Raw genomic sequence first — 23,680 nt, 5'->3', positions numbered from 1 at the left:
GGTACAGGGAGTGGACTGCTGAGGAGTGGGGTAAAGTCATTTTCTCTGATGAATCCCCTTTCCGATTGTTTGGGGCATCCGGAAAAAAGCTTGTCCGGAGAAGACAAGGTGAGCGCTACCATCAGTCCTGTGTCATGCCAATAGTGTGTGGGGTTGCTTCTCAGCCAAGGGAGTGGGCTCACTCACAATTTTGCCTAAGAACACAGCCATGAATAAAGAATGGTACCAACACATCCTCCGAGAGCAACTTCTCCCAACCATCCAATAACAGTTTGGTGACGAACAATGCCTTTTCCAGCATGATGGAACACTTTGCCATAAGGCAAAAGTGATAACTAAGTGGCTCAGGGAACAAAACATCGACATTTTGGGTCCATGGCCAGGAAACTCCCCAGACCTTAATCCCATTGAGAACTTGTGGTCAATCCTCAAGAGGCGGGTGGACAAACAAACTCCAAGCATTGATTATGCAAGAATGGGCTGCCATCAGTCAGGATGTGGCCCAGAAGTGAATTGACAGCATGCCAGGACGGATTGCAGAGGTCTTGAAAAAGAAGGGTCAACAATGCAAATATTGACTCTTTGCATAAACTTAATGTAATTGTCAATAAAAGCCTTTGACACTTATGGAATGCTTGTAATTATACTTCAGTATACCATAGTAACATCTGACAAAAATATCTAAAAACACAGAAGCAGCAAACTTTGTGAAGACCAATACTTGTATCATTCTCAAAACTTTTGGCCACGACTGTAGGTGATTGACATGACTCTCTTGAATTTTGCTGTCAGTTTCATTGGCCAAAATTTCACATGCACGCATACACACACAAATTAATTACTTTCACAAATTTCCCCTTTCCATGCCTGCTTGGTGTAATCTATCAAACGCAAAATACACATTTACTGAACACTGTTTTAACAGTTGCAGCCGACAGTATTTTTCAGTGACGACACGTTTGTGGGATCCTCTTCCGTTTACACACAGGTGTTCTGAGATGCAGAACTCTCTCTTCAATCTGTTTTCCTTAAACACCCATAAAACCTAGCGGTCAAACAGGGAAATGGTTCCAATGGTTCCAGTTTTAGAAACCCTTAAGATAAGGGCTGTGTTTCATGAAGGCTTACCGTTTTAATAACCATGTAAATCTCTCTCGGACAAGGTGACTTTTATCAGTATATTCGCCTGTATTTTCCCCCAACAAATGAAATGCTAATTAGCTGGTAATGTGGCGATCATAAAGAACTACACATGCCATGATGATCTGGACAGACTGCTGAATCGAGGCAAAGGTAAGAATCTCTGGATTAACAATCTAATGTTAGCTAAATGTAGTAATGAAATAATTGGCTACATTTCTTTAAATGTATAATTCTGTGAACTGTCTTGGGCAAGTTTTAAATTGACACAATACCTGTTAGCAAAGGTGTCAGCTAGAGATGACATGCAGGAGCTTGCAGGGAGTTGTAGTCTTGTATGATGTCTACTTTGATGCTAATTAGCATTTTCAAATCAGAGAGTAAATAGTGCAGAATATATTGATCAAAGTCACCTTGTCCTAGAGAGATTTACATGGTTATCAAAACATCACGCCAGGGTAAACCTACACGAAACACAGCCCTAATTTTAAGTGTTTCTAAAATCCCCAATGTGGAAAATGAATGGTGGAAAAACAATTGGAACCATTTCCCAGTTTGACAGCTAGGTTTTATGGGTATTGACACCTTCACTGTGAGGCTCTACGTGGAAATATGGCCTTGTGGGAACTCTAACCCTATAAAAGGTGTGTATCAATTTAACCTTTTTGTTTTTGAAAATTATTTGAGACCATGCTTCCAAAACCATGGTCTCAACAAACTCAGAGTGCATGGACTCATAAGAAAACCCCATAGAGAAGACTCCTTCATCCAATGACTCTTATGTGTAATGGACTGGAACTGAGAGTCATGATCAAGGGCTAAGAAGAGGGGAACCCAAGTCTTAGAAGGTTGGGATTTCACATGGTTGTAATGGAAACCCCCTAGGTAAAAATAACATCCAAATGATCAAACATACCCATTAATGATTTCATCAAGTTTAATACATATGTAAAAATGCCATCTTATGTACATTCGTATAAAATGTGTTCTATCTGAAATTAAGATACAATAGCATAGCAATAACATTAACACTAGAAATGATTCACAACAACAAAAATCAGCCTATTGCACATCTTCGATCTAGCCATTGGTGTGAATGCTCATCATTGTTACAAGTTTGTCCCTGTAAACTCAACGAACAGGAGAATACTGTTGAACATATATATAGGGTTTCACGCGATGGTCCTATTGGTCAGATGTTCCTGCTTTGTCCAAATGGCTCAGTGCATCTAAACAAAGACTGAATTCATGTCCAGAATTAAAAACGGGGCCAAAGTTAGACTGCCTCTACTGTGATAATCACTGCTGTATTATTGTCAACCCACACCATTAGTTAGGCCATCACTCACAGAGAGGAAAGCCAGGTAATAGAATACATTAATTAACTACAATCTATCCATCGTGGTCCTCTGTAGCTCAATTGGTAGAGCATGGCTCTTGTAACGCCAGGGTAGTGGGTCCACCCATACGTTAAAAAAAATGTATGCACGCATGACTGTAAGTCGTTTTGGATAAAAAGCGTCTGCTAAATGGCATATTATTATGATTGTTAATACATTTAGTAACATTCAAAACGTTAATACATTTTGAATCAAGGTCTTGCTGTATATTCCACTTCAGTTGGCACCTCAGTCTAACCCTATACATTAAATCATGCAATAAACCATGTTCTATATGGATGTAAATGTCCATGAGTCACTCATAAAGACTACATTTAAATTATTAAGAAAAAGATAACATGAGTAAAATACTAGTTCATGTTAAGTTAATAATGTCACTTGGTAAACAATAGGTTTGTAGATGAGACAATGTGAGAGAGAATGAGTGGTTGTGGAGGCTGGAGGCGGTTGTGGAGGCTGTTGTGGAGGCTGGAGGCGGTTGTGGAGGCTGGAGGCGGTTGTGGAGGCGGTTGTGGAGGCTGGAGGCGGTTGTGGAGGCTGGAGGCTGTTGTGGAGGCTGGAGGCGGTTGTGGAGGCTGGAGGCGGTTGTGGAGGCTGGAGGCGGTTGTGGAGGCTGGAGATGCGTAGGTCATCCATGTAGATATATTGCTGTATGGAGTTCAGCAGGGATCAATACTAGGACCACTACATTATACTCCTCAGTGTTGTAGGCAGTTCATTACATACAGCCTATGGACAGTATGCTGTCAAATAATTATATCAATAATAATAATAATAATATCAGCCTCAATTTAAAGTAAAAGTTCATATTTGTGCATTCTCAGCAACCAATGGTGCACCTCTTCATCATGGAAGTCACCAGATCAAAATAGCCTAAGTCTAAAGTACTGTACACTACATCAAGTACAGTCAAAGCCACTATAACGGAGTGAAGAGTGCATCCATCGTCAGGACGCGTGCTCAGTCAGAAGACCACCATTCAATTCCACCAAGGTTAGAGTTTGTAAAACAGGGCACCCTTTGTAATTGGAAGTACTGAGTCTGAACCACTAGAATGAAAACCTGAAAAAGTCCCCCCTCCAAAGCCTAGCCCCTCTACAGCCATTAGACCTATGTAGATTGCATTGTTCCAGAGTTAAGAGTGAGACAACACCTGGTATTACGGACATCTCATTTTACACCGGGCATGCTCACACTCACTCACGCCCCTCGATCCTCCGGATGGCTCTGATTGGCTAATCTAGTGAGCATGCTCCCTGGGGCTCGACCCTGTTCTTGGGGAGCCAACCAACCAAGCCCACACCTCCAGGGGGCTCTCTCCTCTCCCTCCACTTCCTCCTGTCCTCCTCCTCCTTTGTCAGTGTATCCCAGATGGTCTGAGTCTCAGAAAGCTCTCCTATAACTCCTCCTCCTCCGTCAGTGTATCCCAGATGGTCGGAGTCTCAGAAAGCTCTCCTCCTCCTCCTCCTCTGGTAATGTGTCCCAGTCAGTCTCAGACCACCAGTAGGGATCTCGTCTCAGACTACCTCCTCTGACTCCAGATTGTATTCTTCATACAGGGCATCCAGGATGGCCAGTTGTTTCTCCATGGCAGGCAGGTAGACCCCCAGGTCCCGGTGCATGCCTGTGTTGAATCCTTCTTTCAGTTCATCCCCCTCTCTTGACACCAGGGCAGCCGCAAAGCTGCTGTAGGATGGTGCTGCTCGGAGGGCCAGCTGGGAACGGAAGAGATGAACAAACAGTCTCACACACAAACACACCAAGGTCATTATAGGTTTGTATTTCTATATTCCTTTTAAGATTTGTATTATAAATTCAGTTTAGTTTCAGTTAGTTTGCAGATCCACTTTACTCATTTTGATTCAGTTTTATAAAAACATTTATATTTCGTTTTTAGATTATTTAAATTTCAGTTTGAGTGTTAGGCACAGAAAGAAGCCTGTGTGTGGGAGGCTAGGAGCCATTTATGCCTTTAGTTTTTTGTGATGTCACTTCTTGCCACTGTGGGGCAGTAATGCATAAGGTGATTGGTCTGGTTATAGGTTAGGTTAAGTTTAAAGGTACAACAACCAGGAGCATTGCAGCCCAAGGCTAAACTACTCCGCTGTTTTGGTCCTGTACCACGTTGTAGCAGCTGAAGCACCTGTGTGAGAGCAAAGTCTTGCACTGTGGCCTCCTGTAGCTCAGTTGGTAGAGCATGGCGCTTGCAACACCAGGGTTGTGGGTTCGTTTCCCATGGGGGTCCAGTATGAAAAATGTATGCACTCACTAACTGTAAATCGCTCTGGATTAGAGCGTCTGCTAAAATGACTAAAATGTAAAAAAATACAATTGTGATCGTCTCAATGGACGCGTTCTGACAAGTAGATCACTTTTGTCAAGTAGGTGACCATCGTTGGTCACCGCCTTTTCAAAAAGTGTTGCATTCTGGGGAGAAAGAAATTGTCAGACTTGCACCTAATGTCAACTGTATGAACTGTACAAAAATTGTGATCAAAAGGTCATGAAGTTTTGACTGCAAGTTTCTGCAGTTGCTCTTCACCGACTTCCTCCTGCAGCCATCGCATGCATTGTGGGAAAATGTATGCACTCACTAAACTGTAAGTTGCTCTGGATAAGAGCGTCTGCTAAATGACTAAAATGTAATGTAGGAGTCTCTATTGTCAAACAATCATTAGGGTTTTTTTGTTTGGCCCACGCGAACGTGACCAAACATGATTGAAACAGGAACCAATTTGCTGTGATTTGTGTGCAGTGGATGTATACAAATAAATGATATGAGGCTCTCTTTCACTGATTGTACAATGTGTACACATTATTATATTATGATTTCAGTGTGAGTGTGTGATATGGGGGCTAGATATGTGTTTATTTCAACATTATAAAGAAAACCTTTTATAAAAACAATGGCAACACTGCCATGTTGATCTGTGCCTTTGCTGTTAGAGAACTACATTAGTATACGACTTTCGGCTGTCGCAGATGCACCTCCCCCGACTACACTCCTTGACTTCCATTTACAGTCGGTTGCTTTAAGACTTACCAAGCTTGAAAACCCCATTAGAAATCCTTAAACCCCATTGAAAACCCCATTAGATTTTTGCCCCCCCCCCCAAAAAAAAACTAAAACTGAACATAATTCATGTTTTTATTTTATTTTAGTTCGTTTTAGAGTCAAAGAGAACAGTTTCAGTATAGTTTTACAGACGGATTTGTTAATTATTTTATTTCCGTTTACGAAATAGTTTTTTTCCCATGATTAGTTTGTTTCAGTTTACTATAGTAGCCTTGGCTCACACACACACACACACACGCGCACACACACGCACACACACACACACGCACACACACACACCAAAGTGGGCATGATTGTATGATGGGAAACTTTTTCCAACTATAAACTGTTTCCCTAAAAGGAGCTTGACGACTGATTATTAAGTATTACTCACAGCAAATACACCTCGCACGACCCATCCATGATACTGACGCAGACTCCGTCCATAAGCATTACCTGAATGGAGAGGAGTGTGTTAGGAATACAGAGGACATTATACAGTATATTACATCAGACCAAAAGAGGACTATCACCTAACCATTAACCGTGTGTGTGTGTACCACAGTGTCGCGATGCTAACTCACCCAGCGCTCCGGGGATATCCCTTTCCCCAGAGTTGACCTGGGACAGGAACTCCTTGAGGAACTTGAGTCCTCGTTTGAGCCACAGCAGGGCCTCGGTGGCTGAGTTGCGGACGCGGGACACGCCTGTCTGCACCTCGTGGAGCACTATGGTCTGTAGTGTGGGGAAGCTGCCTGGGTCCGACGACAGCTTCTGGTGGATCTTCTACAGACAGCCACACAGGGAGGCAGAAGGACTTGTCACCATAAAGATAATGACTGCGGACCAAATGGCACCCGATTCCCTTTATATTACACTACATTTGGGACACAGCCCAGCAGTTCTGATAGGTTTCTAAATCTGGTTGGTCGTGTTGCGTTGCCACTTAACAGGGTTACTTGTGCCATGATATAACAACACTCTATACCGTGTCTTATTTTCGTTGGCAGTAGAGTAAAGTACTTGTGTCAAAGCTCTGCTTGTGAAATGTTCCAGTGCTTTATACACACAGCACTGCCTTATATCTCACTTTCACCTTCTAGCACAGCAACTGTTACAACAATCTTTGTTTAGAGTGTATTCTGCACAACTGAAGTGCCTACAGGACAGGTTAAGGAGACTGGGTGGGTGTCCTAAATTGTACCCTATTTCCTCTGTAGTGCACTACTTTTGACCAGAGCCCTGTGGGCCCTAGTCAAAAGTACTGTACTACTGTATATAGGGAATAGGGTGTCATTTGCATGTGTGTCCCTCTTGTGGTCATTTAAAGAACTGTTGATAATGGCCAGAGGCTTTTATAACATCTGCACCCAGAATGTTATGCTGATTTGAGCAGCTTTTAAGGTTTTAGTAAATATAATCGAAGTTCCATTTCCTGTAATGTAATATCAAACATTGTTCTAAACTCAAGGCAGCCCTTCCTCTTACCTTGATGTTGCCTGTAAAATCCATTTTAACTGGCGCAAATACTGTGGATCCTAGTTTGTCTGTGGAGAGAGAGTCCAATGTCACTTCAGTGCTGGATATTTTTTACACTATTGTTTGTCCTTGTGTGGCGGTTTCACGGATACAGATTAAGGCTAGTCCTGGACTAAAACGCCAGTTCGATGGAGAATCTCCATTGAAAATGCTTTTGCGTCAATGATTAGTGTTAATCTGTGTCCGGGAAACCCCCCCCCTGGTGTTTTATTCCCGATGAACCATTACAAATTGATGTAGATTTCAATAGAATAATACATTGACAAAACAACGAAGTATAACATGGAAGAGACAGTAAAGCCTGGAGGATCAAGAGCAATGTGTGTGACATATAATACATCCCAGTACCTGAATATAGTTTATCACACTGACATGCATTATGGTGGGTCGGATCACATGAACAATGGACAGAGGGGTGTTGTATCTCTTCAAGGTGGATTACACATTCCAGACTCCACACACACGCGCCCAAACACACACCCAAACACACACCCTCCCTCCCATGAAACCCATCCAGTTGATTAGTAAGTAAGAGAAATAAATACCTCCAGTCAGCCAGAGAACACATCCAATAGGATGATCAATTAGATGCAGATGAGGAGAGAACGGTACGAACGTGTGAGAGGAGAGAACGGTACGAACGTGTGAGAGGAGAGAACGGTACGAACGTGTGAGAGGAGAGAACGGTACGAACGTGTGAGAGGAGAGAACGGTACGAACGTGTGAGAGGAGAGAACGGTACGAACGTGTGAGAGGAGAAGGGTTCATGAGAAAAAGAAGACACTGAAAGAAGAAAACATGAAGGATAGAGCATGCACTACCACCAGGTGGAAAAGGTGATGATTTAGAAGAGATGGAATGATTGAGAAGAGGGGGGGAGGAGGAGACAGATGAGTGAGAAGTGACCGTCCTACCTAATACAGGCACTATTGCATAGCATGAGTCCAAAAAGGCTTGTGTAGGGATACCACTGTCTTCAACCAGTCTTATATCACTGAATCTAAAGAGAAGTCAAAGAGATTCAAACAAGGGGAGATATTAGTGAGGTCCAGCATCGGCAACCTTTATTTGATTCAATCAATCAAACAAAAACAGAAAAGAATGGGGTAGAACCAAAGTGGAGCTAAAGACAGGATCCACACAAGACCATGCTGTCAGGCTATTGGGTGATTTGAGTTCTTGTGTCTAACTTGGATATACCTGTATAATAAATAGTTATAATGTATCAAAAACATATCCGCTATGTTCCCCATCCTCTATGGTGTTGTTCTGAATACTTTTTCCACTAGCTCTGTGTTCGAGGCTTACTGCACTTAAACACGTTAACACTGCTTAGATTGTCTCTCCCTGTCATTGGAATACTGTAACATCATAAGTGAACATCACAGTTCTGATCATTCATATCACGGTTATGATCATTCAAATCCTAGCTTAATGCTGAATAACACTGTTAAAAGGGGCTTTCAAATGTCATCAAAATGAAATGAAAAGAAAGAGTGAAATGATTACAAAAAAAAAACATGACCGACCCCAACATCAGATGAGGGCATCTCTGTAATAGTCATGTGATCAACAGAGAACACACCAGTGTAAAACAGTGTAAAACTCGTTAAATGTTCAAATGGATTTAAAAACAGTCATAAAACGTTCAATGTGACCCTGTTTTAACCTAGCCTGAGTGCCAGTCTATGCGGTCATGCCAACTCCTTGTCAATCATTAACAGCAATGGAGTTGGCAAGAGCACAAACAGATCTGGGACCAGACTAGTTTTGACCCTTTTTGTTTTTGCACAGGCAAGGAAAAACGACCTTTGCCCTTTCATACCCAAAGCATGAGCATTGGACCTAAACAGTACATATCAGAGTTGCATAATTCACAGCAAAATCTGAACACACTAAATAGATGAATCTCAATAATAAATCCCTCATTGTGTAATCACAACGCCATTATAGTACCTAGAATAATTACAGGGGAAAAGGGTATTAAACAATTAGTGTATGTGTTGGCCCTTGTTCTGTCTAGTTATTGCTAGTGAAATATTAACATTGAGCGCTGTAGTATAACTACTACACTCTGGGGTGACGTTTTCCCCTAGCGACAGATCTAGGCTCAGCTTTCCTTTCCCCAATCCTACAATGCAAAAAGTGAAATCTAGGCAAGCCTAAATATCTTATATTGAGTGATAATTCATTTAAAATTAGTTTTCTTTTCTTGTTTTTTCTTCGCACCAAGCTAAATTATCAAAATGTCATTGGCAGATAATTTGGCATATTTTAAACTCAAAATATTTTCCCTTAATACGACTATGTCTCTGCGTTTTATGTCTCTGTGTTCAGTATGAAGGAAGTTGGAGGTAGTTTCGTAAGCCAATGCTAACTAATTTAGCTTAGCGCAAAGAATGAAAGTCTTCTGGATCAGCTAGCATGCTAGCAGATACCCAAGACTTCCAGTCTTTGAGCTAACGCTACATTGCCAATATCCTGAACTATCCCTTTAACCATTAGTGGGGGAAATGCAAAACTGAGCCAAGATCAGTGTCTAGGGTCAACTTCACCGTAAGGTCTACAGTATGTGTCCCTCTTGCGGTGTGTCCCCATACCTGTGACTCATCGTACTGAAGAATGTGTCCACCTGCTCTGTCTCCTCCTCTTCTTCTCCCTCTTCTTCCTCCGGCTTGGCTTCCTCTTGGTCAGTGACAGTTTCCTGTTGGTCCTGGGTCACTTCCTGTTTCTCTTCTTCTTGGGCATTGCTCATTTCCTGCTCCACCTCTTTGAATTCCTCCTCTTCCTCTTGCTGTGCTGGTTGGTCAGTGTGTTCTGGGTCAGGATTGGTTTGGGGAGCGGACTCCTCCTCTTCCTCCTCCACTACAGACTCCTCTGGGTCCTGGTGGTCCCCGCCGGCTGGGCTATTCTCTGTATGGCACAGAGCCACACACACAACATGTTAACAAATGTTCTGTTCCAGTTGGCATGTATGAGCCATAGCAACTGGCATGTGAAACCCATTCAAGCAGAAATGGTCAATGCCATTTCAAGGAGAACTCTAAACCACTATCTTAAAAGTAGACAAGTCTCTGGGTATAGTACGTAGTGACAGAAGCTCTTTCTGAGTTCCACATTTATCGTGTGCCAGCGATAGTAATGTCTTCGTACATTTGGGTCCGTTATTTAAATCAACGTTAAGGTAGATATAATAAAGCTGCTGGGCATCCATCATTGTCTCCCATCTATAAGGCATTACTTGATCAGCTGGTCCTCTTTCTACAGATCTCCTGTATGGTGAGCAGTAAAAGGTCTCATGCTTTGGAGGTGATTATGGTTTACATACAGGGTGTGTGTGTGTGTGTGTGCACGTGCATTTGAACACGCAAGTGTATTTACTGTTGAAGTCGGACATTTACATACACTTAGGTTGGAGTCATTAAAACTTGTTTTTCAACCACTCCACAAATGTCTTGTTAACAAACTATAGTTTTGGCAAGTCGGTTAGGACATCTACATTGTGCATGACACAAGTAATTTTTCCAACAATTGTTTACAGACAGATTATTTCACTTATAATTCACTGTATCACAATTCCAGTGGGTCAGAAGTTTACATACACTAAGTTGACTGTGCCTTTAAACAGCTTGGAAAATTCCAGGAAATGATGTCATGGCTTTAGAAGTTTCTGATAGGCTAATTGACATCATTTGAGTCAATTGGAGGTGTACCTGTGGATGTATTTCAAGGCCTACCTTCAAACTCAGTGCCTCTTTGCTTGACATTATGGGAAAATCAAAAGAAATCAGCCAAGACCTCAGAATTTTTTTTGTAGACCTCCACAAGTCTGGTTCATCCTTGGGAGCAATTTCCAAACGCCTGGAGGTACCACGTTCATCTGAGCAAACAATAGTACGCAAGTATAAACACCATGGGACCACGCAGCCGTCATACCGCTCAGGAAGGAGACGCGTTCTGTCTCCTAGAGATGATGTACTTTGGTGCGAAAAGTGCAAATCAATCCCAGAACAGCAGCAAAGGACCTTGTGAAGATGCTGGAGGAAACAGGTACAAAAGTATCTATATCCACAGTAAAACGAGTCCTATATCGACATAACCTAAAAGGCCGCTCAGCAAGGAAGAAGCCACTGCTCCAAAACCGCCATAAAAAAGCCAGACTACGGTTTGCAACTGCACATGGGGACAAATATCGTACTTTTTGGAGAAATGTCCTCTGGTCTGATGAAACAAAAATAGAACTGTTTGGCCATAATGACCATCGTTATGTTTGGAGGGAAAAGGGGGTCACTTGCAAGCCGAAGAACACCATCCCCAACCGTGAAGCACGGGAGTGGCAGCATCATGCTGTGGGGGTGCTTTGCTGCAGGAGGGACTGGTGCACTTCACAAAATAGATGGCATCATGAGGAAGGAAAATTATGTGGATATATTGAAGCAACATCTCAAGACATCAGTCAGGAAGTTAAAGCTTGGTCGCAAATGGGTCTTCCAAATGGATAATGACCCCAAGCATTCTTCCAAAGTTGTGGCAAAATGGCTTAAGGACAACAAAGTCAAAGTATTGGAGTGGCCATCACAAAGCCCTGACCTCAATCCTATAGAAAATGTGTGGGCAGAACTGAAAAAGCGTGTGCGAGCAAGGAGGCCTACAAACCTGACTCAGTTACACCAGCTCTGTCAGGAGGAATGGGCCAAAATTCACCCAACTTATTGTGGGAAGCTTGTGGAAGGCTACCCGAAACGTTTGACCCAAGTTAAACAATTTAAAGGCAATGCTACCAAATACTAATTGAGTGTATGTAAACTTCTGACCCACTGGGAATGTGATGAAAGAAATAAAAGCTGAAATAAATCATTCGCTCTACTATTATTCTGACATTTCACATTCTTAAAATAAAGTGGTGATCCTAACTGACCTAAGACAGGGAATTTTTACTTGGATAAAATGTCAGGAATTGTGAAAAACTGAGTTTAAATGTATTTGGCTAATGTGTACGTAAACTTCCGACTTCAACTGTAAATGAGAGACCTGTAGGGGGTGTTTGGGTGGTTCTCTCAGGGAGTGTGTCTGGTCCTTCTAGTTGGTCTGGTCCCACTGCTCCAGAGTCAAGGATCTGGTTGTCATGGGTTACAGATCCTTCTGAGATTTCTTTTAACTCCCTCTGTCTGGGAAAACAAGACAAGAACCACTCACATCCTGGCCACAGAGTTATCATGGATACATATCTAAAGCTGTATTTTCATGCAGTTAGTGGAATTCTAACAAATCATGGAAGATCAAATCAAAATGTATTTGTCACATGCACCGAATACAACAGGTGTAGACCTTACCGTGAAATACTTACTTCCAAGCCCTTAACCAACAATTCGGTTCAAGAAATAGTTAAGAAAATATTTTCTAAATAAACTAAAGTAAAAAATAAAATAAAAAGTAACACAAAATAACAATAACGAGGCTATATACAGGGGGTACCGGTACCGAGTCAATGTGCAGGGGTACAGGTTAGTCAAGGTAATACATGTACATGTAGGTAGGGGTAAAGTGACTATGCATAGATAATAAACAGCAAGTAGCAGCAGTGTAAAAACAAGGGAAGGGGGGGGTCAATGTAAATAGTCCGGGTGGACATTTTATTAATTGTTCAGCAGTCTTATGGCTTGGGGTTAGAAGCTGTTAAGGAGCCTTTTGGACCTAGACTTGGCGCTCCGGTACCGCTTGCCGTGCGGAGAGAACAGTCTATGACTTGGGTGACTGGAGTCTTTGACAATTTTTAGGGCCTTCCTCTGACACTGCCTAGTACATAGGTCCTGGATGGCAGGAAGCTTGGCCCCAGTGATGTACTGGGCCGTATGCACTACCCTCTGTAGCGCCTTACGGTTGGATGCCAAGCAGTTGCTATGCCAGGCGGTGATGCAACCGGTCAGGATGCTCTCGATGGTGCAGCTGTAGACATATTTGAGGATCTGGGGACCCATGCCAAATCTTGCAGTCTCCTGAGGGGGAAAAGGTGTTGTCGTGGCCTCTTCACGACTGTCTTGGTGTGTTTGGACCATGATAGTTTGTTAGTGATGTGGACACCAAGGAACTTGAAACTCTCGACCCGCTCCACCGCCCTGTCGATGTTAATGAGGGCCTGTTCGGCCCTCCTTTTCCTGTAGTCCACGATCAGCTCCTTTGTTTTGCGCACGTGGAGGGAGAGGTTGTTGTCCTGGCACCACACTGCCAGGTCTCTGATCTCCTCCCTATAGGCTGTCTAATCGTTGTCGGTGATCAGGCCTACCACTGTTGTGTCTTCAGCAAACTTAATGATGGTGTGTTGGAGTCGTGCTTGGCCACGTAGTCGTGGGTGAACAGGGAGTACAGGAGGGGACTAAGCACTCACCCCTGAGGGGCCCCCGTGTTGAGGATCAGCGTGGCAGATGTGTTGTTGCCTACCCTTACCACCTGGGGGTGGCCCGTCAGGAAGTCCAGGATCCAGTTGCAGAGGGAGGTGCTTAGTCCCAGGGTCCTTAGCGATGAGCTTTGTGGGCACTATGGTGTTGAAAGCTGAGCTGTAGTCAATGAACAGCATTCTCACATACATTTAAGTCATTTAGCAGACGCTCTTACCTTGGACGACGCTGGACCAATTGTGCGCCGCCCATGGGTCTCCCGGTCGCGGCCGGCTGCGACAGAGTCTGGACTCGAACCAGGATCTCTAGTGGCACAGCTAGCACTGCGATGCAGTGCCTTAGACCACTGCGCCACTCGGGAGTCATAGGTGTTCCTTTTGTCCAGGTGGGAAAGGGCAGTGTGGAGTGTGATTAAGATTGCGTCATCTGTGGATCTGTTGGGGCGGTATGTGAATCGGAGTGGGTCTAGGGTTTCCGGGATGATGGTGTTGATGTGAGCCATGACCAGCCTTTCAAAGCACTTCATGCCTACAGACGTCAGTGCTACAGGGCGGTAGTCATTTAGGCAGGTTACCTTCGCATTCTTGGGCACAGGGACTATGGTGGTCTGCTTGAAACATGTAGGTATTACAGACTCGGTCAGGGAGAGGTAATCCGTTTGGCCCCGCGGCCTTGTGAATGTTGACCTGTTTAAAGGTCTTGCTCACATCGGCTACGGAAAGCGTGATCACACAGTCATCCGGAACAGATGGTCTCATGCATGCTCCAAGATGGAGATAAGGGAGTGTGTTCCATAAAGGTGGAATGCTGGTGTAAAGGTTAAGACCGTGAGCAACAAGTTAGCTTGAAACCAAACTTCTGAAAAGAGAGCCACCTACTTTTCCTGATTTGATTGATTGACAGGTTTGACCTGTGGAACAAAGAAAATAGCACATTAGCCAAAGACAGTACAGTAAGAAGATAGGCTAAAACTGCTCTCCAATAGAAATCCCTGATCACACTTGTAGGCGATGTAATGGCGACGTTGGCTAGCTAAGCTCATGCGTAGAATTACGTCATTGGTTCTAACGGTCGTCTTGCACCGAACTGCGCATTTGCAGGCCGTCAAATCAAAAGGCTGTCCTTCGATATAAAGTTGTTTTTGACGAAAATGAAAACATTTTCGTTTGTCACGAGGTTGGAGTAATAACATGTTCAACTACTTAATTAAGACATTGGCTCCAATCTAGGTTGGGACTTTAGATTTTCGAAAAAATTGCATTGTTTAGAAAGGGTGCAAAGGTGAATTGAGTTATTGCACACGCACACTTCAGAGTAGGCGTTCCCTAACGCAAATATGCAAATGCATGCTAGAACACGCCAATAGGATCTTGCTAGTTCGTGTTTGGCTCTGCCCACCTCCTTGCTTGTTCTGCCCACTATGACTCATTTGTTCCCATTTGAAACGACGGGCTGTGGTCTATCTTGGTTTAGTTATAAAAATCTTTGGTTTCTCTATGCGTACGTTGGTACCTTCTGGGGTTTGATGGTGGCCACGGGAGGTGACCCGGGCGGGGTCTTTGTAGCCTGGTCTGAGCTGAAGGTGCGGTTGGCGATCAGCATGCACTCCTCCAACGTCTTGAGGAAGGTGGTGCATGTAGACTTCACCATGGTGCCAGAGTTCTCCCCTGGCTGAAACAGACACACAACCATCAACTCCTAAGCAGATTGCTTATCCCTTGCTTGTGCTGTCAAAGTGACTGGTCATTTGCATAGCAACATACATAGCAACCAAATCCAATGGCGACTCAAACAGAGCATCCATACTGAACTCAGTGAGAAAAGATTCTATGGTTGCACAGAGAGTAAATAGGCCATTGAAACCTCAGCCCTCCCTCTGTCTTACCTCCTCAGTCTCCTCACTGTCCTTGATCTGGTTGACTTGCTGGAGGAGAAGGTCACAGTACAGCCTCAACTCTGACATCTTGGTCTTCAGAGCCTCTGTGTTCTCCTGATGCTCTGAGAGAGAGCGAGAGAGCGAGAGAGATGTTGCTTCTTGAAAATATCCTTGGCTGTGTAATTTGAATTTTTAAGATTAATAAAGCTCATATTCAGTGCATACATTTATCTTTCTATAATACACAATGTCCAGTGTTCTGTTGGTGAGTCTTGGGTTGATAGTCACTAGACTGGATGCTTTATGTTATGCATTAAACTCATATCTGTTGATAGTGATTGACGCCAGACTGTTGTGTACTCAACACACTGATTATTATTGTATTTTCTGTGAAACACTGATTCTGTAGCAGCTGACACCTTTTGTTTTGACTTCCTACAAGCCTCTCGGCTGGCGTTTACAGAACAGTTGTCTGCTGATCAGAGAAGGCCAAGTAGACCATTTCTCTGCTTCTGTGCTGGAGGTGTCTCCCTGTTGTAACTTGTAATAAACAGGATTGGCTTTATCTGCAACTGCTCTTCTCTTTTGTTCACCTGGAAATTACTTTTACAGGTTACGTCCCAAATGACACCCTACTCCCTATTTAGTGCACTACTTTTGAGCAGTGCCAATAGGCTCTGGTGAAAAGTTGTGCACTATTTGGGAATAGATGCCATTTGGGATGCAGAAGTTCTCACTTGCTTACTGTAGATCATCAACTAGATTCAGCCGCGGGCCAATTTTTATTTTTTTCTTGAGCGGATGGTCAGGGGGCCGGAACATAGTTACAAATAATTTGTAGACTTCAAATTGACCGGAAGAATCCTAAAAATATATAATATTTGACTAAAACATTAATTTCAAACCTTGTTTACATTTATACCATCACATATATCTCTCTATTATACGTGGGAATACTTTGGAACAGATTTCCAAAATTAAAATCACTCGGCGCTGATTTGCTGGTGTTTTTACAGTCTCATGTTCAGACAAACAAACAACTGGTTTTGGGGGTTTTTCTTCAGAAAACTGGGGAGGGACAAATAATTTCACCCACAGGCCACCAGTTGAGGAACCCTGCTGTAGATATTGAGTTATAACACATTAATTTCACGAAGTCAGTTTGATAGCTTTTAAGAGGTCACCCATGTAGCCCTACATGTCCATGACAGACACCAGGTTCACATACAACAGGTCAAACCAAGCCAAATAAAATACCCACACAACAGCATGAAATCATGTTTCATTCAAGCTATTGTGTGTTTTCAGACTTGTTTGGAGTAACCCAAAGCTATCACCTTACCTTTCTCTCTCTTGGTTCGGTTGTCTGTGAGGCAGGCCTTTGCAGATCCCAAGGCGACCAGCCATTTCTGCCTCTCCGCTGCGTTGATGGCTCTGAGGTAGAAGTACTGTTCTCCAGGGATGGTCAGGTCAACACGTGTGAAGTCAGAGGAGTGGACTAGTATGGAGTGGAAGAGAGAGAAAGACAGAGAGGGGGTAAACCCGAGTTAACAGCATCCTCAAGGGTGTAGGACAGTGGTTCCCAACCCTTTTCGGGTTAGTGTACCACCAACTGAATTTAGCTCTGCCCGGAATTCCCCTGAAGCACCACCTCGTGTGCATTTTATCAGTAAGTCTATGGTCTCATGAGTCTTCAAGTACCCCGTGTGGATAGGCCAAGTACCCTGAGGGGTCCTAGTACCCCAGGTTGGGAACCACTGGTGTAGGAGACATTTTGGCCAATCGTATGTGGTTGTTATGTTGTCTATAGTTTGTCTGTCTTTGTGTATTCCACTTAATATTTACACTAGAGCACTATATGTTGGGTCATGTGTGTATAGGCACACAGGTAACCAGGAAGTGGTAAAGAGCTTTTCAAATGGAAGATTTGGTGAGTAGTGATATTTTTATGACTAAAACAATATAGGCTAAGCTTCAGATTGACTCTTCAGTATGGTGTAGCCCATCTAGTTCAAAGGAGCGCAACAGTTAGCATGTTGTCATAATATACCGGCCACAGTATTTACCAAGCCAATAAGTACCAACCTTGTATTTCACACACTGAGATTTTGATGCTGCCCTTGCATCCTTTCCAGGAATCTTCTTGGGAGTCATAGTAGGACAAAGTCCCTCCTTCCAGTACAAACCAGCGAGGCTGCCAACCTGGAAAAAGGGGATGTTGATAACTATGACCATTATGTAAAACAACACAATTCATTGTAACCTGTAATAGCTATCTAGCTAACACAGCAAGACATGACGCATGACTCAGTGGCATCCAATGACAATTAGCTAACTAGCTAGCTAAGGTTAGAGCATGTTGATTTTCTGGCTGACTACCTGTCCAGCTAGTTGTTAGCTAACTAGCTAGCTATCTGACTCAAAGCCGACTTATTCAGAAGCTCAGTTAGCTAGCTACATAGTTACTACATACCACTTATGTAATTTGTCCACTTGTATAGGATTCCCTCCATTCTTCATCTGTTTCTGAGGTTCATTACTTGTTTATCAGAACAAGACGCCAACCACAGCTGATCCTGGAGACTCAATTTAATTCCCAAGTAAGATTTTCGGCGCTAAAGGACCCGTTTCATTTGGACTACGACAGAAAAGTACGTAAGTCATACATGAATGGGGTTCCATGTGATCGCGTGAGATCCCGCCCAGTTATATGACGTCAAAGTAATTTGCGTTTTATGGCCTGTGTACGTGACAATGTGGGAGGAACTATGTATGTCCTCCAATGAACAGAAACTATTTAGAAATTGGGTGTGGCCTCCAAAAATTCTCTCCAATCGCAAAAGTGGTGGTCTCACAACTGAACAAGGGAAACATTTTGTTAATGCAAGTACCCTTCTAACGTTTGCCTGCCACGTAGCTAGCAATTGATATAGACTCCATGCAACATTGTTGCACACTTGTTAGTCAGGCTTGTCTATTTAGTTTTGTACTCTGGATTTATCTATCTATCCAACCAGCAACCACTGAAATGTTACTCCTATCTTTTTGGTCAATTGTTTCGTGCTTTTTGTATGTGAATGGCGCTAAACTACCCGAACCAGAGGTGAAAATTGAGGTTTTACATAAACCCTTTATCTGCTTTCAGAAGTCGAAATATGGAGACCTACTTCTTGTGCACTTCGAGGGATTTCTGGAGAGCAATGGCACCATGTTTCATTCCAGGTGACTTGTTGAAATCGATATGGAATGCTCTGTTGATTGGATAAGTTTCCGTTGCTTCTTGCTGCAATCTTACAGTCTACTAACCAATGGTCAACCAATCCATCACACTCGAGAGTTGAATTGCCCACCAAATGAATCCCTCTGATCACACTCCCATAACAACGGCATGTTTGTGAACATTGACAATCACTGTGTTTGTTTGTTTTTCTGATTGTTAAACCGGTTGGTTAAAGGGATAGTCCAATCAAAAACTATATTACGGTATTTTGTTAATTAGTCCACTGTCAATACAATCCTAAAAATGGTGCATGTCAGCACTGTAATGACGCGTTTTTGCCCGTGAACCAGAGGAGGCTGGTGGGATAAGCTATAGGAGGACGGGGTCATTGTAATGGCTGGTATGAAATATATGGAATGGTATCAAACACATCAAGCATATGGAAACCACGTTTGACTCCGTTCCATGAATTCCATTCCAGCCATTACAATTAGCCAATCCATCTAGAGCTCCTCCCACCAGCCACCACTGGCATGAACTATCCCTTTAATTTAGCGGTTACTGATTTTTCTTTAAGAACACTATGATGGATCTGTGTGACTCTTGGCAGCCGTAACCACGGGGATAAGCAGCCAGTGTGGTTCACCCTGGGGATCCAAGAGGTGATCAAGGGTTGGGATAAGGGGCTGAAGAACATGTGTTCAGGAGAGAGGAGGAAGCTCACTATCCCCCCAGCTCTGGCCTATGGCAAAGAGGGAAAAGGTATTACACATGTGTTGACATAGGACTACCAGTAGCCTAATGCTTACCGAATCCTTCATACCCAATTACAGAACGTTAGCCTACCGGTACAAGAGGAAAATGTGTGATCTCCTGAGACACTGAAATCCATAATTACTTTAATTGGCTAGGTGCTCCTTTTGTGTCAAGGGTCAATGTCATCAGATGCATCACAAATGGGACAATATTCCCTAGTGCATTACTTTTGACTAGAGCGCTCTGGACGGAAGTAGTACACTAAGGAATAGGATACCATTTGGGACACAGACGACATGTCATGTTGCTCACGTGTATTTTGGCGGTTTGTTTCCAGGCAAAATCCCCCCCGAGAGTACGTTGATCTTTGACATTGAGATCATGGAGATTCGGAACGGTCCCAGGTCCCATGAGTCGTTCCAGGAGATGGATCTCAACGATGACTGGAGGCTCTCCAAACCAGAGGTAGGCATCAGAGGACTCTACACAAGGCAGGGATTAGTGGACCCTCGAGTCACAAACTACATGGCTAACCTCACTCCCCATCTTGAAATGTCACGTATTTGCGAGGCAGAGGATCCCTGGTTTGAGCTCAGTAAGGGACAGGGTACCTAGGGAAGTAAGTGATACTGTTAAGCAAGCTACAGCGATACTGTTACACCAGGCTAAACTCAATCAAGCCCAGTATTTGAACCCAGGTCTAGTGTTTGTTAATCTCCTGTAGGCAGATTATTTTACTTCTGGGTTAAAGAGATTAGGTGTTTGTTTATGTGAGGGTTTTATGTTCTCTCTGTGACAGGTGAAGGAGTACCTAAGGAAAGAGTTTGAAAGACATGGCTACCATGCTAATGACACGCATCATGAGGCGATGGTGGAGGACATCTTCAAGAAGGAGGATGAGGATGAAGATGGATTCATATCTTCTAGAGAGTTTACCTACAAACACGATGAGCTGTAGAAGTCTGAATTTTATAAGGTTGGTTCACAGTAGATCAAGCGACTGTCTGTGGATAACGTGTCGTTAGCCCAAGTATAAACCAGCCTTTACTCCTATTAACATGTCATTTCATTTTCACTATGTTCAATCGGTCTTGAATTTACAATTAAAGTGTTCTGAGGAGCGCTCAGGGTTTACTGGCATATATATTTAGGAGATTTTGGTATTTTTCAGGGATTTGTGGGTATGAAATTGCCTTGAATACGTATCATAGAGAACACTAAGTCCATCCACCGCATTTATGCCCAATGTGACCCATGTACAGTTATTTAGATTCATTTAAATGATTTTCTGTATAGACACATAGTCTTTAGTCTTTAGTTCAAGTACAAGGCTGATGGTGAATGATGGGGTCACCAGTTTGTAAAGTATCATACAGTATTTCTAAGAATATCTGTTTGTCAGCCACTGAAATAAAATGCCTTTTCATAAAACTCTCAAGAGTCATGTACTCTTTCTTTTTCACCGCAAACATGGCCAAGTTGCAACTGCGCCACCAATGCCTTTAGGGAGAGGCGCTTATAGCAGAGTACAGGATGATCAGTAGAGGGCGCTCTTTCTCCTGTTTTCATACCAAAACCCAAAGTGCAGAACAACTCCTTTACTTACTTGCAGAAAACAGTTAAAGTTAAAAGGTCCTGTTCCGTCACTAGTATTTGTCCCCCTATTTCACACCATCTGTAACACAGGGGTGAATAAGTGGATTACATAGAGCAAAGGGGAATACAGTATGAAGGAATGACCTGGTTCATCCTTTTTCATCTCAGGTTCACGCAGATGGACACTACCGTTTAAAGGTTTGGGGTCACTTAGACATTTCCTTGTTTTCGAAAGAAAAGCCATTTTTTTGTCCATTAAAATAACATCAAATTGATCGGAAATACAGTGTAGACATTGTTAATGTTGTAAATGGCTATTGTAGCTGGAAACGGCTGATTTTTTAAGGTCCTCAACTGACAGCTTCATTAAATAGTACCCGCAAAACACCAGTCTCAACGTCAACAGTGAAGAGGCGACTCCGGGATGCTGACCTTCTAGGCAGAGTTGCAAAGAAAAAGCCATATCTCAGACTGTCCATCTTAATCTTTTCTTTTTATTAGCCAGTCTGAGATATGCCTAGAAGGTCAGCATCCCGGAGTCGCCTCTTCACTGTTAACGTTGAGACTGGTGTTTTGCGGGTACTATTTAATGAAGCTGCCAGTTGAGGACCTGTGAGGCGTCTGTTTCTCAAACTACACACTCTGATGTATTTGTTCTCTTGCTCAGTTGTGCACCGGGACCTCCCACCCCTCTTTCTAGTCTGGTTAGAGCCAGTTTGCGCTGTTCTGTGAAGGGAGTAGTACACCGCGTTGTACGAGATCTTCAGTTTCTTGGCAATTTCTTGCATTGGAATAGCCTTCATTTCTCGGAACAAGAATAGACTGATGAGTTTCAGAAGAAAGTTATTTGTTTCTGGCCATTTTGAGCCTGTAATCGAACCCACAATTGCTGATGCTCCAAATACTCAACTACTCTCAAGAAGGACAGTTTTATTGCTTCTTTAATCAGCACAACAGTTTTCAGCTGTGCTAACATAATTGCAAAAGGGTTTTCTAATGATCAATTAGCCTTTTAAAATGATAAACTTGGATTAGCTAACACAACGTGCCATTGGAACACAGGACTGATGGTTGCTGATAATGGGCCTCTGTACACCTATGTAGATATTCCATAAAAAATTAGCCGTTTCCAGCTACAATAGCCATTTACAACATTAACAATGTCTACACTGTATTTCTGATCAATTTGATGTTATTTTAATGGACAAAAAAATTGCTTTTCTTTCAAAAACAAGGACATTTCTAAGTGACCCCAAACCTTTGAACGGTAGTGTACATACAGGACATTTCACTTAATTAAGGTCAGCCATTATCAAGTCCTGGCACTGTCATTAGCAACAATGCCGTTCGCATGAACCATAATGAGTTACAGTAGCTACCTCAAATCCAGTAAGGAGGAACTTGTCATTCGGATCCATCAACATTTATTGTATTAAGCCTAGGTAATTATGTTTCTAATAATGGTGCTCTAAATGGCAAGAATGTGTGATTTAAAAAGAACCCCAGCAGCTCCAGGGAAGTTGCAGTCTAAACATTTCCCCACACCCAGAGGACTAGCAACAGAACAATGACAATGGCTACATCTATTGTATGGTTCAAGCAAGGTCATGGATCCATTGATCTTTTAGAAACCAGAATAAACCAGCATCTTTAATAGTCTAGAGGTATTTAGACTTCTAGATGTATTTAGATTTCTAGATTTATTGAGACTTTTAGACTTCTAGACTTCGTCCTAATATTTATATATTTCTTAATTCCATCTTTTACTTTTTAGATTTGCGTGTATTGTTTTGTATTGTTAGATACTACTACACTGTTGGAGCTAGGAACATAAGCATTTCGCTACACCCGCAATAACATCTGCTAAATATGTGTATGCGACCAATAAAATGTAATTTAATTGAATTTGAGATGTATTTAGACTTCTAGATGTATTTAGACTTTTAGATGTATTTAGATTTCTTCACTATATCTGTTATTGTTAAGTGAAAATGAAACAAAGTAAACCAAATTACATATTTACACATTTATTTACAATAATGTTGATATCTTATTTTTTTTTCATATACATCTCTGAAGTAAACTTAGCAGACTGTAAACAATTCCATTCAAAACAGAGATTTTGAGACAGTGACTGAACAGCAAATATATTATCCACAATAAATATGTAACAAAGGTGTATTAACTTCATATGTATTTCCTGAGTGAGAGTGTGTGTGTGTACGTACATTGCAGTACTAAATGCAGATGTTTTTTTCTACATTTAAAATATTGTGATGTAAACAACTAAATGTAATCTTAAAATCTTCTCAACACTAGCTACATGCTGGCATATCCTTCATTGACATCCACTGTAAGGGTTCATTACTGCAATGGTTCCCAACCAGTGGTACTAGGACCCCAGGGGGTACTTGGCCTATCCACAGGGGGTACTTGGCCTATCCACAGGGGGTACTTGGCCTATCCACAGGGGGTACTTGGCCTATCCACAGGGGGTACTTAGCCTATCCACAGGGGGTACTTGAGGAGACTCGTGATCATAGACTTACTGGTAAAATGCACATGGGGTACTCCAGGCAGAGCAAAATTCAGTTGGTGGGACAGTAACCAAAAAAGGTTGGGAACCACTGCATTAGTGCATACTAGCATAATAACCACACAACTCCATCTCTACTCTTATCTTTGTCATTGATATAGCTCCCT

The 23,680-nt window shown here is 42.6% G+C and overlaps 2 protein-coding genes across 5 annotated transcripts; one reads left to right on the top strand and one right to left on the bottom strand.

Moving 5' to 3' along the window:
* Nucleotides 1-2,063: 2,063 nt before the first annotated feature.
* LOC311139790 (pleckstrin homology domain-containing family A member 8-like) lies at nucleotides 2,064-18,060 on the bottom strand. 3 transcript variants are annotated; one of them, XM_084174740.1, is made up of 13 exons: nucleotides 17,879-18,060; nucleotides 17,491-17,607; nucleotides 16,748-16,903; nucleotides 15,415-15,527; nucleotides 15,042-15,200; nucleotides 14,408-14,439; nucleotides 12,166-12,302; nucleotides 9,735-10,047; nucleotides 8,049-8,134; nucleotides 7,084-7,142; nucleotides 6,180-6,381; nucleotides 5,990-6,051; nucleotides 2,064-4,255 (listed from the first exon to the last, which is right to left on the bottom strand). In XM_084174740.1, exons 1-13 carry the CDS (start codon nucleotides 17,916-17,918, stop codon nucleotides 4,058-4,060), a joined length of 1,674 nt encoding a protein of 557 aa, XP_084030866.1. In that variant the 5' UTR covers nucleotides 17,919-18,060; the 3' UTR covers nucleotides 2,064-4,057. The 3 variants fall into 3 exon arrangements, with proteins under 3 accessions (XP_084030866.1, XP_084030867.1, XP_084030868.1); XM_084174741.1 differs by lacking the exon at nucleotides 2,064-4,255 and adding an exon at nucleotides 4,262-5,827; XM_084174742.1 differs by lacking the exon at nucleotides 2,064-4,255 and adding an exon at nucleotides 4,262-5,817.
* A 264-nt stretch (nucleotides 18,061-18,324) lies between these two features.
* On the top strand, nucleotides 18,325-20,840 carry LOC311139791 (peptidyl-prolyl cis-trans isomerase FKBP14-like). Of its 2 annotated transcripts, none has more exons than XM_084174743.1 (4): nucleotides 18,325-18,627; nucleotides 19,236-19,387; nucleotides 19,719-19,846; nucleotides 20,181-20,840. In XM_084174743.1, the coding sequence occupies exons 1-4, from the start codon at nucleotides 18,344-18,346 to the stop codon at nucleotides 20,337-20,339; spliced, it is 723 nt and encodes a 240-aa protein (XP_084030869.1). In that variant the 5' UTR covers nucleotides 18,325-18,343; the 3' UTR covers nucleotides 20,340-20,840. The 2 variants fall into 2 exon arrangements, with proteins under 2 accessions (XP_084030869.1, XP_084030870.1); XM_084174744.1 differs by having other exon boundaries at nucleotides 18,539-18,627; nucleotides 19,203-19,387.
* The last annotated feature ends 2,840 nt before the right edge of the window (nucleotides 20,841-23,680 follow it).

Source organism: Coregonus lavaretus, assembly GCF_964263955.1.
Source record: "Coregonus lavaretus genome assembly, chromosome: 13".
Classification (NCBI taxonomy): domain Eukaryota; kingdom Metazoa; phylum Chordata; class Actinopteri; order Salmoniformes; family Salmonidae; genus Coregonus; species Coregonus lavaretus.
This window is presented reverse-complemented; position numbering and strand designations above follow the sequence as displayed.